This window comes from Grammomys surdaster, unplaced genomic scaffold (genome assembly GCF_004785775.1).
Source record: "Grammomys surdaster isolate TR1022 unplaced genomic scaffold, NIH_TR_1.0 167, whole genome shotgun sequence".
Lineage (NCBI taxonomy): Eukaryota > Metazoa > Chordata > Mammalia > Rodentia > Muridae > Grammomys > Grammomys surdaster.
Window position 1 is genome coordinate 8,420,839 of NW_021604615.1, and position 16,896 is coordinate 8,437,734.

The following is a 16,896-nucleotide window of genomic DNA, read 5'->3' on the forward strand; positions in this document are numbered from 1 at the left end:
GTGTGTGTGTGTGTGTGTGTGTGTGTGTGTGTGTGTGTGTGTGTGTGTGTGTAGACACACACATGTGTGCACACATACACACTTGTACTCACATACACAGATTTACAAACACACACACACAAGAGAGTGGGAGGGAGGGAGAGGGAGGGAGGCAGGCAGACTTCCTTCTGTTCCTTCTGATAAAATTGCCATAGTATCGTCCATGTTTTATTCTTACCAAAGGGAATTATAGAATTTGAAGTTATGAATCATAATTCATACGAGATATCAAGCAATCTATTGTAAAAACTCAGATGGAGAAACTGTAGATCAGAATTGCTTGTTTTCCTGGGGAGAACAATCTTACAAGAAATGTAAGGAAGACATCTGCTGATCACTGGATGGATCATTTTACTGATCCTAAGTCAAAAAGGAAGAGAAGAGATGGAGGAAGAGAAGGAAGAGGGAAGAGAACGAGAGTGTGGACTGTGTTCGAATGTTGAAAGAACTGTTGTCGTTTGAGGTGTGTTTGTTGTGTTGAAACTGTGTGTGCGCGCACATGTGTGCGTGTGTGTGTATGTGAGAGAGAGAGAGACTCTGTGTGTGTGTGTGTGTGTATGTGTGTGTGTGTGTGTGCACATTCATGCATTTGTTGAAACATCTAGCTTGGAATACCATCCTACTGGCTCCCTGGATGCACTCAGATGAGACAAAGTGTGCTGTAGTGAGCTCAGAGACGCTAGCTTGGGATCAGGCTGTGCTGCATTGCAAGGACTGACCTATGCAGCCTCATTAAGTACAACGCTTTCTATGGTTGGATATCTTTCTGTACTGAAGATTGAACCCAGGACTTGTACACACAAGGTAAGTTCTCAACCACTGAGCTATAGCTTCACCTCCGTTTGTTTTTTAAGACGTTGTGTCACCAAGTTGCTCAGGCTGGCCTCAAACTTACAACCCTCCTGGGTTAGCATGCACCATCAGACCTGGCCTACATTTGAAGGTTTACACAAACATTTAAAATAACTCTGAGAGGGAACGAAGCAGAATGACAGTCACACTCACTGTGCAGCCCAGGATGACCCCGCATTTGCTGTGTAGGCCATCCTAACGGGGATGTCTCAGAGCCTGCTCAAACTGCCCCCTGGAGTCTCACTGCCTACTCTGTGCTGCAGGTCCAGAATGCCCAACCACTAGTGGACACCCACCCACCACAGACTTACAGCCATCTCCACCTAAAGTTCAAGAAGTTGAAGGTAGGTGCCTCATTCTCTTCTAGTCACGCCCCCAGCCTACAAGGTGATGTTGCCTTGGAGCCTGGAATGTGAGTGGACAAGCTCCTTGGCCTTGTCAAAGACAAGATGTCACCAAGGGGCCAACTGAACTTGTCCTGCCCTAATGGCAGGAAGCTGGCTAGTGCTTGTTCCAGAACCTTCTGATATTGACCCATCACGTCATAGACACAGACAGATAACTCTTGGACAGTTTGTACAGTGCAGCTCCGGATAATCAGCATCACTGGCCATTTCTGGATTTGTATTTCTCGAAGTGCAGGCCATGGATAGGCAAGCAGTCATGCTTGTAGGGATGTCAGTGAGGCTGACTGAAACTGCTGACATCATAAATCAGCTGACAGAAGAGCTGCAGAGCAGCTGAGCAATCCATCAAGTTAGCCGGTTTAAAAGCTGAAAGCGGGCTTAGTGGTCCCACCGGTCTTACCGCAAGATGGGAGGAGAGACAGGAGAAGCCCCAGCGGCTTGTGGGCCAAGTCGTACGACATATAAAGCGATGAACAAGAAACTCTTTCTCAAACAAAATAGACCATGAAGATGGACAACCAAGGTTGACCTCTGACCTCCACAGGCTGAGGCATAGAGGCATTTGAAAACACACACACACACACACACACACACACAGTAGGGGGTGACTATAAGTATAATCTTTTCTTCTCTCTGGAACTAAGTACACCCTTCTACTGTGCAGCATAAAATGTCTCTTGAGATAGTTTCCTTGCTAGCATGACCACCACGTGTCACTTTAAGAGATGACCTAACCATATGAGACAGTATATCTCCTTGTTGCTATTGTAGCCCACCCCAGTGTATGTCACCCCAAAGATATAGCGGTCGTCCACGCTCTTGTCTTGGTGTCCAGTATTGTGGTGTACCTGCTGGCTCCTGCTGGAGACCTACGGGATGTGGTTTTGAAAAGTGTGTCTGGAAGAACCTTGTGCTTTGGAGGGGGTCCCTGTGTCTACAGATGGAGGAAGAGAGACTCTCCATCATTGACAGAAACAACCACCTGCTTCTTCAGAGAGTGGCTTCTGCCATGAAAACCAGGGGACAGACTGATGGCCAAAATAACTTCACAGAGAGAAGGTAACAAAAAGGCTCTTGACATTTGTCTTGGCTGGATCTGTGTTCAAGGGCAGGAGGCAGGGGCATGGTGACCCAGGGCAGAGGACAAGGACATGGCAACCCACAGGCAGGATATTCTTTCTGATCATAAGAGCCGAATTCAAAGGGCCCACACGCCCCCTGACTCCAAACATTCCTTGAGGCTCTGAGATATTTCAGAGCACAAGAATGGACCCAGAATGACAGCAAGCCCAGCCACAGGCCTGCTGAGGGCCAGGGACTATCCACAGAGCCTTTCCGATCACCATTCTTACAAGGACCAGGCAGAGTAGAGGCTGTGCTTCTCCCCATTTCATAGAGGGTAAACTGAGGTATGGTGAAGCTACACAACTTGACCAAAGTTGCCATCACTGTGGAGGGTGCGGGGTGTGTCCAAATTGCAGAGCACCCAACAGCCTTGAAGTGTTAACTCTGAGAGAGAGCAAAGGGCTCAGACCTGATACTTGGGCAGAAGCGTGGCTGTCCCCTTTCTGCTGCCGTTGCTCTCTGAAACCTGTGATTCCCTCAGCTTAGAATTGTGCTTCCCAAGAGGATGAAGGGCAGCATGCCTTCGGGGTCCATGAAACCGCCCTGTGATCACCCTGTCCTTTGTCCTTGCTTCTGCAAAAGAACGGTGCTCCGTCCTTGGTAGCCATGTGCCCTAGGAGATATCTGTCATCTTTCCCTTTGAGTACAGAGTCACGGCAGTGATTGTACAGGGTCACTGCAATGCAGGCTTTGCTGCAGGTACTCCTGGACTCTTTAACCCTTTAGAGAAGTTTCCAGATTCATAGTAAGCTAAACCACAGGCAAGCTATCTAATTCAGGGAAAAGACAAGAGGTGCCATGTATGAGGTCACTAATTTGGGGAATCATGTCTGTTTCAAGGACACAGAAAACTAGTTGATTTAGATAGTCTTGATACAGCCAGATATCTTATTAAGAAAAAGAAAAGCCAACACTTTTAGAGAAACTATACAACTTTTAACTATATAACTTTTCTACCTTCATTGAGATACACTTGGCACTTGATAAGCAGTATCTTACAGTTAAGGTATATGGTTTAATGGCTTTGATATGTCCCACACTGAACCCATCTCCTTAGAGATGATGGTGCATACAACCCTTGCTCCAGATTCCTCTGGCACAGGTCAGGAATTCTCATGACAGCCAGGCCCTGGAGGTCAGGCTGGATGTGGTTGGCTCTGGGACTACACGCACGTTCTGCAAAACAACATTGGTTCGTTTTGTTGCTGTTTGTTTGTTTTTTGAAGACAGGGTTTCTACATATAGCCTGGCTCTCCTGGAACTTACTATGTAGACCAGGCTAACCCTTAACTCACAGAGCTCTCCCTGCCTCTGCCTCCTGAGTGCTAGGCTTAAAAGTGTGCGCCACCACACTTGTCTAGATTGACATTGTTGAGGACATCGTTGGGTCAGCCTGGGGCTGCTGAGGGACACCTTCTCCTACAGGTCATTCTCTATTCGTTTCACCTATCAGCGAGCATTTTGATCTGTTTTTGTGATCACTAGTAATCAGGTTACATGACTATTCACGTTTTAAAACAACAACAATTTATCACCATGTCTGAAGAGACCAACAGCTCAGTAGAAAATAGAGAATGCAAACAAGCCACCCAGAGAGGGACCCCCATGCCCCCGAAGGAAAAGGTGGGACTCCTTGAACATGCCGCCAGCAAAATCAGTGACAGGAATTAAACAGACACAAAACAAAAGCCATTTAAAGGTTCTGTACATTGTCATGAGGACACATACACATGAAGGAATATTTAGGATATCTATTGTATCACTAGAGGAAGCTACAGTATTTGAACTCCACCGACCCCGAGCTAATCCACACAAGACCCACCTGGGAAGTCCTGTTGGAGCTGAGGCTGGTTCTTCCCACGATGATCTTTCTAAACTACGTGTGCACGTGTACTTGGTTTGAAGCCTTTAGCACTTTCGAAACAGATTAGGCTCCTCAGGCCTCTGGCCACCAGGTGTCTCCTCATGGGCGCTGGGCCTCCCTCCTCTTCTTGCTGTCAACCTCTCCTCCCTTTGAGGCTCTGTTCAGCATTGCCTCCTGGATGCCACCTCAACTCTCCCTTAGGGACCTGGCATCTTCACCTCATGAGCTCAGTGCCCACTCCCCCAGCAGACAGAGGCATCCTAGAACAAGGACAGGGAGAAATGTCTGCTGAATGTTTCTCGATGGGAAGCAAACAAGAGCCCTGATATTGACTAGAGTCTGCCAGGCCTGAGGACACATGGACTCCCTCTGTGAATGCAGAGAAATCTCTCTGTCCCATAATCTCGGTCTATGAAAGAATGTGTGCATTCCTTTCTGCCTTGAGTCTAAACAGGAAGAGGAGAGAGCAGGCATTTGTGAAAGTGCAGAAACAAAATCAAGTCATCCCAGAGAGACTCAGAAGCTGGGAGCCCTGGTACGCAGCACAGAGACGGCGGGAGGACTGGGCTGCCATGGCCGGACGTCCCAGCAAATGCAGACACACCTGGAGTAAAGGTATCTGCAGTTCTTTCTTGTTGTGTGTGTCCTGAACTACTCACCACCTGACCCTACCTGCCCTTGGGGTTTGGGGGTGAGGTGGCACGGAGTCAATAACACAGACTCCAGAAGCAGGTGAGAAACACTGCAGCAAGCTCATCTGAACACTGCAAGCTCCTTTCATACCCTCCACCTGTGCCCCATGGATCCCAAGAAAGAATCTCTTCTATACAGCAGTTCCCAATTGGCTGACATTGTCTGTGCCAGCAATCCTTGGTCTCTCAAGTAGTCCTCAATTAGGCCCTCCTGCAGGAGATGCTTTTGTGACTGTGTGGCCCCTGGCAGTTACATAGAGATGACCCTGCCATTTCTTTTCTTTTTTTTTGTTTTGTTTTTTTGTTTTGTTTTGTTTTGTTTTGTTTTTTTCTGAGACAGGGTTTCTCTGTGTAGCCCTGGCTGTCCTGGAACTCACTCTGTAGACCAGGCTGGCCTCGAACTCAGGACCCTGCCATTTCTGTACACTTTCTTGGGAATGTGCAGCTATCTGAAGTTCCTGACTCCATCAGTGTCACTGCACAAGCGCTTCAGATTCTTGGCGGTCCAGAGCCTTTGGTGCATTACTCAGTGAATAAATGCCTCGTCATAGAAGCCATAATGGAGCCTAGAAAGTTCTCCCTTCTTTCTTCCCAAATTTACACAGAGATTAAAAATGAGTCCCGCTGATTGATTATAGATTCGGGGGAGAGACTGGTGAAATTAGTGACTTGATCAGATTGTACCCATCAAACCTCATGATGAAACTGCATGATGACCTGAAGTAGCCGTTCCACTCAGAGTCCAGGACCAAAAATAAAAATCTATCACTGGGAAGAATTTGCCAGAAAACTTAATACTCTAAACCCTTCCTCTCCACGTAACCCAAATCACTGGCAAATTCCTGAGAATGAAGAACGACTCAGTTCTGTCGTCATCAGCCTTACGGATTTCTCAGTGAGCCAGTTATTAGGGGTTTTAAATTGTCACTCACCGTCCTTATGCAGGACGCTGTTTTCAGGACCAAGTCTATTCTACGGGGAAATGTCGATACCAAATTGAGTATTGTAGGACATAGAACCTGCCCTGATCAAGACCCAGTCCCTGAAAGATTCCATCCCTCAGACCCCCGCCCAGTGGGAGGGGGCCTCTTTGTCCCCACAGTCTCCATAAGCCCTAAACTTAGCTCTTATATTATTTCTGAGCATATGGCCCTCCTATATCGTTTGCTTGGACATTTCTTCTAAGTCCCTGGGGCATTAGGACAAGTACATTTGCAGAGATGTACAATAAGAAGCAATTATTAAGTAGCAAAGCACTAGGGAAATTTAGTCCACTTTTTAATATCATTGAAAACCTGAACATTTTGTTTCAAACCTTGGTTTTAATTACAGAGCATTAGTATTTGCTACTGTAAAAAATAAGGCATGGACATGGTGTAAATTAGTTATCAAAGGAATTTTTTTTTTTAAAAGATGTAGTTTAACTATGTAGGTTAGGCTGGTCTTGAACCCAAATCCTTCTACTTCTCCCTCTCAATTGCTAAGATCACCAGCATCCATACCCTGCCTGAATTCAAAGTTAATTTTTCATTTTTTCCCCAAATATATTGGAAATTTTAAAAACTTTTTAAAAAGTATTGCTACCTCTGCTAAGCATTTGTTAATGCTTTGTTTCCGAATTGGCTTTATTCAAGGCCGCTTTTAAGGGCAAAGACGACTTTTACTTTTTGCCAAATCCAGAGCTTTTACTGAGTACTGTGTTTTCTGTTGTTTCTGAGTCTTCTGGCTGTTTTTTTATTCATCAGTCCTTTTCATAAGGTTGATTTTGTGGGGCTATTTTTTTTTCTTTTATTTTCCAGTGGAAAATGTCAGAAAATGCTTAGAAGAAACGCTCTGCTCTGTTCAGCCGTTCGTTTTCTTCCTTGGAATAGCTTGCTCTCCCTGCTTTTTTACGTAAAGGAAATCATGAGGCTGATGAGTAAGAGAGAGGCTAAGACAGAGACATAAGGGAAGGCTATTCTGCTTGGAACCGATCCCTGCAGCTACCACCCACGGTCCATACTCCATGTAGGATGTTCCCAGCTTGGCTCAAGGACAAGTACGCCCTGCAGTGGCTCCCCAGGAGGTAGGGGGTGGGGGAGCTTCTTCAGGGTAACCCCACCTCCTCCACTGTTCACCTCTAGGCCTACGGGTGATTTGTCAGTGACTCTGGAGTTTTTTCCTTTTCTCGAAAGACAGGAAACAGCTGTGCTGTGGTCTGGAAGCAGCTTCCTGCCAAGAGTCTTTGAGTCCATCTTAGGCATTTCCAGAACCTTCGCTCTGTGTGTCCACGGGAGAGAGTGAGGGATGCAGGGCTCCAGGCTCCACCAGATATGGAATGCCTTGCTCTTAGGTGACTTGGCCTTTTGTTGTTTTGTATTGTTTTGAGACAGGGTCTTACTCTGTAGGCCAGGCTAGCTTTGAACTCCTAGAGATCTGCCTGCCTCGGTTTCTCAAGTCCTGGGATTAAAGGTGTGTACCACCATGTCTGATAATTGCCCCAGCCTTTTATAGAAATAAAATTTTACACACACACACACACACACAGAGAGAGAGAGAGAGAGAGAGAGAGAGAGAGAGAGAGAGAGAGAGAGACATAACTTATGTTATCTGAAAATGACATGGACAGGCTCCATTTTAGAGTGCCTGGAGTGCACTCTGCTGGCTGGCCAGCTCAATCTAGAACTTTTGCTGGCCTGAGCCTCTCACAGTCGTTACAGAGAGCACCACCCTCTCCTAGCCACTTCAGCAGACTCTTCCACATTGCTGCTGGCTCCCTACTCCAACAACAGAAAACACTCTGCTGTCAGGATGCTATCTATAAAAGCACCCGCTAAACCACTGGCCATCTTGTTGCTTCCTGGGGCTTAGGTTGGTGGAAGCACAAGGCCTCTACCATCCCCACACCAACACCAGAAAACAAACAAAACCCAGAAATGATCACAATGAGAAAGCCAAATAAACAAACTCCCCCTCGACGGTGGAGGAGCAGGCAAGCTCTAAGCAATTCAAGACAGCCCCGTGGTCCCCAGGATCAGTACAGACAGACGGACCTTATCTCCTGAACCCATATGCACCCATGTGAGGGATACGCGAGCAGCGTTTGCCAGTAGGCTATTAAGCTCCTGACCCTGAGGAAAAAAACAAATGAGTTTTAGTTTCTGTCCTTCATCACCACATACTTCTATCATACGGAGCCCAAAATCTGGGGTTCAGGTGACACCTTGAAACCAACGATCAGTCTGCTGATGCAGTGTAAGAAGAGACTCGACAATGAAAATGAAATTATTTGATCATTTGACGACACATACACCCAAGAAAGATACACAAATGACCAATGAGCACATAAGAAAAAAAAAATCCAGTGTTGTCGGGGAAGTGGGAGTTGATACCAGTGAGAGACTTCACACTTCACACTTGACACTCACTAAGCTGACCGGAATGGCACATGACGTTCGCAGATACTTGTGAGGTATGTGGAGAAAGCAGGAAGCATTGTGGTGATGCACTGACTTAGAAAACACTGCTGACTCCTAAAAATTAGACAGCAAGTGCACACCCAAGTAGAGGAGAGAGCCAGGGCCACAAACACATGCGAAACTGTACACACACCTGTGTCTGGACACATGATTAACATTAGTGTCCACATGTGTCACTGATGAATCAGCAGACGAAAAAGAGGTGTGTCTGTCGATGGAATATTATTCTGCCATAAAAATACGAGGTCTTGCAATGCTACCTTATGGATGAAGCTTAGAGACATCGGTGAAAGAGTCAGATGCAGAAGATCACATATAGGAGATGCCCAGACAGGCAAACCCTAGTGGGAAAAAGACAAGTGGTTCCTGGAAACGGGGATGGGAGACTTGGGGGGAAATAGTTATGGGTTATGGTTTGTGAAGTGTTGATGATTATAATGTTTTCAAATTATACTGTAATTACAGTTATACACATATTAATATCTCTATAGCACTAAAGCATTCACTTTAAAGGGTGGCTTTTATCATATAGTGTTACTACACTTCAGTCTGAGCACTATAAAACAAAGATATGAGCCAGCATGCAGCCAAACATTGGGAGATAGAGGGCAGTAGGATCTGGGATTCAAAGTTAAACTAAACTACATAGGAAGTTCAAGGCCAGCCTGGGCTATGTAAGACTTTGTCTCAAATAAGCAAAATTTCACATAACAACAACAAAAGATTATGTAGTGTATTCGAAATTTAAAAAAAAAATTGTCAAGGGAGGTGGTCCAGCCTCCATCCATTCTGGAGAACTGGCCTGTTTTCCTGCTCTTGCCTAAGGAATGTGACTGTTTCTGTCCCACAGGAGCTGAGAGTGATGCCCGACAAGGCCACAGCCTCATCTGGATGCGCAGCCTGAAGCAGAAGTGGTGAGGGCTCAGAACCCAGCCGCCGAGAGAAGACCAGGGCCGGATGCTCAATGAGGCCTTCCTGTGTCTCCCTGGGGAGACGGGGGTGTAGGTCTTAGGGCCAGTGGCCTAGCATCTGAGGTCGAGCTGGCTTCTTGGCCTCCGGGGACCACTGTGGGAGCTGCTCCGTCACGGCCTTTACCAGATAACACAGCACAGCTATTTATTGTGTTTCTTGGACCGATAACCAAAAACAAAATATGCAGAGTAACACTGGAAGTTACAGGATTTGAATTAGACTTTCTTTTCTAGCTGTTAATACTTTCCTGAGTTACCATGAGTTTGGGTGGTTGTATGTAATTCTCTTAAAAACAACAAAACCAAAACAAACAAAACAAAAAAAAAAACCAAACCCTGTGACTGTCATTTTACCAATTATGTAAATAAATCAAATTGAGATCTTTAACCCAGATCCACAATTCATGATCCAAAAGATAAGGACCCAACAAGTCTTACAGAGCAATCAAGGAGTGAGAGCCCCAAATCTGCCTATCTCCCCTGTTTTCAGGTAAGATCACATTTAAATTATTCTATAACAAGGAGCTGCTAGCCTGTCTGCCCCAAATGTAACAAACAAACAAACAAACAACCTCATGTACACTTTCATCTGTTCATCCAGCAAAGCCCTGTGGGGTTCTGGAGCCTCGGAAGTGTAGAGGATGCATTGCTCTGTGTAAGCTGGGAGCAGCCATTTCAGAGAAGTTCAGTTATCCTGGCGTGCGTGTGTGTGTGTGTGTGTGTGTGTGTGTGTGTGTGTACAAGCTAATTTCATTTCTTTATGCTCAAACCCTTGGATGCTTCCTTGCAGGCCAGTAGTAAGCTTAATGCTAGCTCCTCAGACAGCAAAGATTCGTTCAGTACATCATAGAAGGGGTAAAACTAATGCACGAGCCAGCAAAGAGACCTTTTCTGGCTGTGACATAACCGCACACAAGGACTCACTGTAGCCGTGGTTATCTACACAAGACCTGCATGGAATTGCGCTGGTCAGCATGTAATTATGGTTAGGGAAGGGGCCTATGAGGGTCCGTCCTTCCCTGAAGGACTATTGGCAGTTCATGGCTACTGGGGAAGGGGAGTATCATATTCTTCAGTGGTATAGCTTCAGTGAATAACTTCCGTGTATGTTCATGCAAGTAGCTCTAATTCAATGAAGTGGCCAGCGCACTTGCATACATGTGTATACACAGACAAGCACACATGTGTACACTCACACAAGCACACAGATAGGAAATGGCCCTAGAGAGATGACTTAGTGGTTAGGGGCACAGTCTATTTTTCAGAGGACTTACAGGGGATCTCACAGCCCTCTGTATCTCTAGTTCCCGGGAACCAAACGCTTCCTTCTGGCTTCCATTGTATGCTTGTGGTTCATATACATAAAATTCATATACATAAGATTAAAATGAAATAAATCTTTATGGAACAATACAAGTAGGGAAAAGACTTGCTAGGAAGAAGGGCTTCAGTAGGAGAAGGGGGATGAGAGAGGATAGTGGGGGGTTGGTCTATAAAACATCTCAAGTATATTCTAGACATCTATGAAACTGTCAAAGAGTAAGCCATGTTTAAAGAATGGAAAGACTGTGTCCAGTCACCAGGCCCCTCACTAGCTGAGTCAAGAGTCCTTGGCAGAGCTGGATCTGAGCTATCATTTTGTGAGACTCTTTAAATTTACCTTGCGTTCCCATGGATCTTCACGGAATCGTGTTCAGGAAGCAGTGTGGTAAGATCATCACCTGATCTTCACACAAAGCTCCATTTTCATATCAGTGTGTAAACCTGATACAATCCAGTGGGGTGCGAGCCAAAGCCATGTCTCCCCTGGCACTTGCCCTGTTTGGTGTTTTCGTCTGCATGGTAACTTGCATCCCTGACTCAATGTACATTGTGTGTAGAGTCAAAAGCAGAACTACCTTGTCACACGGGTTGCCTACAGACCTGGTCACTGTCACTGACGATTATCTCTAGGACCCTGTGACCTTTGACAATCCTGGCTCCTTCCCTGCTCAGAAGTCTAGTTGCCAGTTTCTCAGCAGAGGGGACTCTCCCGCCCACTCTGCCCTCTGTACTGTCACACCATGGTCCACAGGTAAGAGGCCTCACTCTAGTGAAGACACCGTCCACAACTCGTCAGGAGGAGAGAGCATCCATCAAACTGCGCTCAGGGCAGCCCTTTAAACATCCAATGTGTCTCTGTTCTCACCCAACTCCTTACGTATCTTCTGCTTCTCCTCTCTCTTCTCCGTGACGAGACACCCTCCTACAACCCTGTGTGCTTCTGGTCCTGTCCCCAGTTTACACCTCATACTTCACAAAGTCAAAGTCTGGTGGGAAACTGGTCCCTCACCCTGGTCAGCAGTCCAGCAACTGTGTTTCCTAAGCAGGACCCCTTGCAGGTCCTCCACCATGCTGGAATTTCTATTGAAGTATGTGAGAACACAATACAGTTATCTGAGATGTCAGCAGATGGGGTTCGGGGAGAGTCCATTGCTAAGAAATTAGCTTTTCTTCATACTACCACAGCTCAATTACTCAGTGTATATGAAATTTGCCAGGCTTTAACTCCTGAATACACAGAGAGAGAGAGAGAGAGAGAGAGAGAGAGAGGTATAAATGCAATGTAGTATGTGTTATGTATAGATATATAATGCAAATATACTATATATATAATTTATGGTATGTATTGGGTATGTTTGTATGTGTGGTTTATGTGGCACGTGGTTTGTGGGGTTTTGTGGTATATATCATGCGTGTGTTCTATGAAGTATTTATGTGTTGTGTGTATTATACAAGTGTGGTATATGTGTTGTGTGGTTTGAGTACTGTGTCATGTGTTTAGTGTAGTGTATGTGGTATAGAAGTGTGTGGTATGTGTCAGCATGATTAGCGTGTGTCTGGTGTGATATGTATGTTTGGTGAGTATGAAGTATGTAATATAGGTGGTGTGGGGATATGATGTGTGTCAGTACATGTTGTCTGTAGTATGGTGTACCAGTACATGTGGTATAGGGTATGATATACATGGTAAATGTATCGTTATATATGGCGTGTATTTGGGGTAAAGTCGGTGTGTGGAGTATGGTGTATGTGGAAGTGTATATTGTATAGATAAGGACAGTATATATGGTGTAGGGAAGGAATGGTGTGTGTGATTTGTGTAGTATGAAGTTTGTCGATGTGAGAATACTTAAGGTGATTCACATGCTATGTGTGAACTATGTAAAGTGCCAGGAGCCATCTAGGAAGGGCTAAGGTTGGCAGGTGACTTTCCTAGAGGTGGCCCGCCACCATTTTGCATAGTCTAAGATTGATGAGGTCTTTGAGGCAAGTTCCCTAGAGACTTCGGCAGCTGATAAGCCTTTCCCATCACTATCACATATGCTAATGATTCCTGGGCCCACCCTATTGAACAGACTTTCTGCAGATCAACATAAAGATGAACTTTTGTAAATTAATTCTGTTTAGATGAATTAATGGTTTTATAAAATTCCTGGTTTGACTCAAATAATTTTAGGAAGAAAGTTTTAAGAGATGGACTTAGTTGTTTTGCTAGAAAGGTGTAATAAAGTTAGAATCAAGAACAGAATAGTAAGTAAAGGCTGCATTATAAGGAACACAATGAGCTTCCACAATCACACTAAAAAGAGAAACAGGCTTGGGACAAATTTTTGATCAAGGAAAAACATTCGTTCTAGGTCAAATCCAAGGGTGAAGCCACAGGTGTGCGCTCTGATAGAGTGAGGCTATGTGAAACTGTGGCTTGAACTTATAATGAGCTTATAGGATGAAACACAGCTTCGAACTTTCTGTCAACATTCTTTTGTGTAACATCTTATCTATGAGGTAATTGTATAAAGAACTTTTGTCTAAGAATATATAAAAAGGCCAGAGAGAAGAAATGAAGTGCTGGCTTGGGGGTTGTGCCCTACTCATCCATCCATCCATCTATCCATCCATCCATCCATCCATCCATCCATCCATTCATATATCCATCCATCCATCCATCCATCCATCCATCCATCCATCCATCCATCCATCCATCCATCCATCCATCCAAATGTATGGGTGCAGCCATTTTCCATCCATCCATCCATTCATATATCCATCCATCCATCCATCCATCCATCCATCCATCCATCCATCCATCCAAATGTATGGGTGCAGCCATTTTCCACTTCACTGTGTGTGTGTGTGTGTGTGTGTGTGTGTGTGTGTGTACACTGTGAATGACTTCTTTCCCTTCCATTCTTTTCTCTTTGGTTCTAAGAGTTAATAAGCTCCCTGGCCACCAGGAGGCTTCTGGATGACTCACCCAGAGAAAGGAAAACTAGCAGTAAATCCTTTCACTCAATTCCACCTCTCCCCACACACGCTACACAGCATGTGTTAATTCACCAGAATTTAGCATCCATTTAAGCACAGAACAGTAAGAAAGACTTAAGTTTCCCTAGAGGTTATTTAAGCATAGAGTTAAATTTTTAGTGCTTACTAAAACACAGCAGAAGTCAATTACTAGGAACCAGCAATGTTTGGCCTTAGGATAGCAAAGAGTTAAGGTAAATGTTACCAAAAGTAGGCCACTTTTGCCCCAACCACCAACACACCCATCCCTGCCTCCCAGACCTGGAAACCCTGTAGATGCCTGAGGGTCACTGGCAGTGAAGTGTGTTTTGTGGCCCGTGTAGTAAGTGTGAAGAGTGTGGTGTCTCTGTGTGTGGGTTTGGAGATACGGTTTGTGTCTTAGTAAAGGTTACTACTGCAGTGAGGAAGCACTATAAGCAAAAGCAACTTACAATTCACTGTTCATCATCAAAGGCAGCCGGGACAGGACCTCACACAGGGCAGGAACCTGGAGGCAGGAGCTGATGCAGAGGCCATGGAGGGTGCTGCTGACTGGCTTGCTCCTCATGGCATGCTCAGCCTGCTTTCTTATAGAACCCAAGACAACACGCTCAGGAACGGCACCATGAACATTGGTCTGGGTCCTCTCCCATCAATCACTAACTAAGAAAATGTTCTACAGGTTTGCCCACAGCCAGATATTACGGAGGCACTTTCTCAATTGAGGTTGTCTCCTCTTAGAAGACTCTAGCTTGTATCACATCAACTGTAGACTCATGTAGAAAAATAAAAATTAAAATAAAAATTAACTTAAATACTTTCTTACTTCACAAGAACCAGGGCACAGTCACAATCAGATCAAATCCAAATAAAATTCCAATGCTGTATTAATGCAATGCCCATTGTCTTGGATTTGCTCACTGTCCTCTGGGCTCCTCCAAAAGGGCATGGGTCACCGCTTCAGCTCTGCCCTCTGCAGCACACACAGCTTGTCTTCTAGGCTCAGGCTGGCTCCACTCCATTGCTGCTGCTGTTCTTGGTGGTTGTCCCACAGAACTGGAATCTCCAAAATGCTGGGTCTTGCCCTGCAACTGGGCTGTGTTTTCACCAACAGCCTCTCCTAGTCTCTCTTCTGGGACCCCAAACCTGTCACACAGTGCCAACCCTCACTCTTCTCCATGCCCCTTCACACCTTCAGAACAAGTACCACATGGGCGACTCTGAACACTACCAAGTTCAGCTGACAGCACAAGGTCCAAACTTGGTCATGTCTGGAACATGGCTTCTGTGCTGACTCTTAGGAAACACTCTCCAGAAGATTTCACCTCACCAGTGCTGGTTCTTAATCACCACTAAATTCTCAGCTCCAGCTAACCAGCATCATGTATCCCAGCAGAGCAAAGGTTTCACATCAGTAGTTCTGGTATCTTGTTAATCATGGAGGATTCTTCAGCCCCAGCTTAACCAGAACCATAGAATCTTAATTCAAAATGGCTCCAGTGGAACCTTTAAACTTCCCTCTGAAGCTTCACAAACCTGGTCTCCATCACCTGCACTGCTCTCAACAGTCTTATCGCCCAAGCTCACACAGGACAGTTCACTGAGCTCTCAACACTCAGTGGCTTTTCTACCCAAAGTCCTTCCATTATCCTCCCCAAAACAGCACAGTCAGGTCTGTCCCAACAAAACCCCACTCCTGATACCAACTTGTCTTTGGGCTACTACTGCTGTGATGAAACACCATGACCAAAGCAAGCTGGGGAGGGAAGAGTTTATTTGGCTTACACTTCCACATCACTGTTCATCACTGAAGGAAGTCAGAACAGAAACCCAGAGACAGGAGCTGATCCAGTGGCCATGGAGGAGTGTGACTTATTGGCTTGTTTCTTATGGCTTGCTTAGTCTGATTTTTTATAGAACCCAGCCCAGGGATGACGCCACCTACAATGGGCTGAGCCCTCCCCCCAATCGATAATTAAGAAAATGCCCTGCAGACTTGCCTGCAGCCCCATCACGGAGGTGGTTTCTTGATTGAGGTTCTCGCCTTTCCAGTGACTCTAGCTTGTGTCAAGTTGACATAGAACTATCCAGCACAGTTTTGTGATGTGTATAATCACTTTGTATAATATAGTATCTGTGGGGATGACTCTTTAGGATGTGGGGTGCATGACCAGTGAAGTATAGTATCTGGGGGTAAATCTGTGGTGTGTGTGATCAGTGTGTATGGTATAGTACCTAGGGGAAAAGTTAATGCTCTCTGTGTTATTAGTGTGTGTAGTGTGGTATCTGGAAGGGGTGTCTGTATAGCATATGGATTTGTATGATCAGTGTGTGCAGTGTGGTGTCTAAGGAATGTCTACGCGGTCAGTATAAATGACCAATAAGCAGTATGTAACTGCAGTATTTATGTGTAAGCAGTATTTGTGCGTAACTGTTTTGTCTCTGTGGTATATGCTATGTGTGACGAGTGTGTGGTATGGTATTTTGGTAGTGTCTGTGTGCTGAGTGATGTGTGTGCTCGTAGTACAGTTGTTTGTGTATACAAGTTGTGTGTGTGATGAGTTGTGTGGTGTCACGTGTGTGTGTGTGTGTGTGATGAGCTGTGTGTGTAAACAGTGGTAGTACAGTCCCTGTGTGTGTGGCAGTCTCTCTGGTATGTGATGTTTGAGATTATTATGTACAGTGTGGTACCTCTGTGTGTGTCTCTTTGTGCTGTGTATGATCAGTGGGTAGTACTGTATCTGTGTAGGGTGTATTTGTAGTGTGTGTTATGGGCTGTACCATATCTGTGGATGGGGTATCTATGATCATAGGGTAATAACCTGGGAGGCAACTCTGTGGTATGTGAAGTGGTATGTGAAGTGGTATGTGTGTATGGGAGTCTTGGTGGTGTGCACGACCTGTATGTGTGCTATGGTATCGGTGGGGAGATATCTATGTGGTGTATGTGGTAAGCGTGTGAGGTGGCATCTGTGAGGGTGTATATATGTGGTGTGTGTGATCTATATGTGTGGCACAGTATTCATGAGGTGTAGGCTGTTGGATCAGTGGTTAGTACCATATCTGGGGAGGATCAGTGTGTGTACAGTGTCTGTGGGAGGGTCTCTGCTGTGTGTGTCAGTGTGTGTATAGCATCTGTGAGAGGGTCTCTGCTGTGTGTGT

General features: G+C 45.4%; 1 protein-coding gene across 1 annotated transcript in view; it reads left to right on the top strand.

The window, feature by feature from the left end:
- The window catches only part of Cfap97d2 (CFAP97 domain containing 2), an 18,583-nt gene extending 16,222 nt beyond the window's left edge, over window positions 1–2,361 (top strand). The window contains exons 2-3 of the mRNA XM_028766276.1: window positions 1,155–1,235; window positions 2,239–2,361. Coding sequence (XP_028622109.1) covers window positions 1,155–1,235; window positions 2,239–2,361 — 204 coding nt within the window. The remainder of the gene's footprint in view (window positions 1–1,154; window positions 1,236–2,238) is intronic.
- Window positions 2,362–16,896: the final 14,535 nt, after the last annotated feature.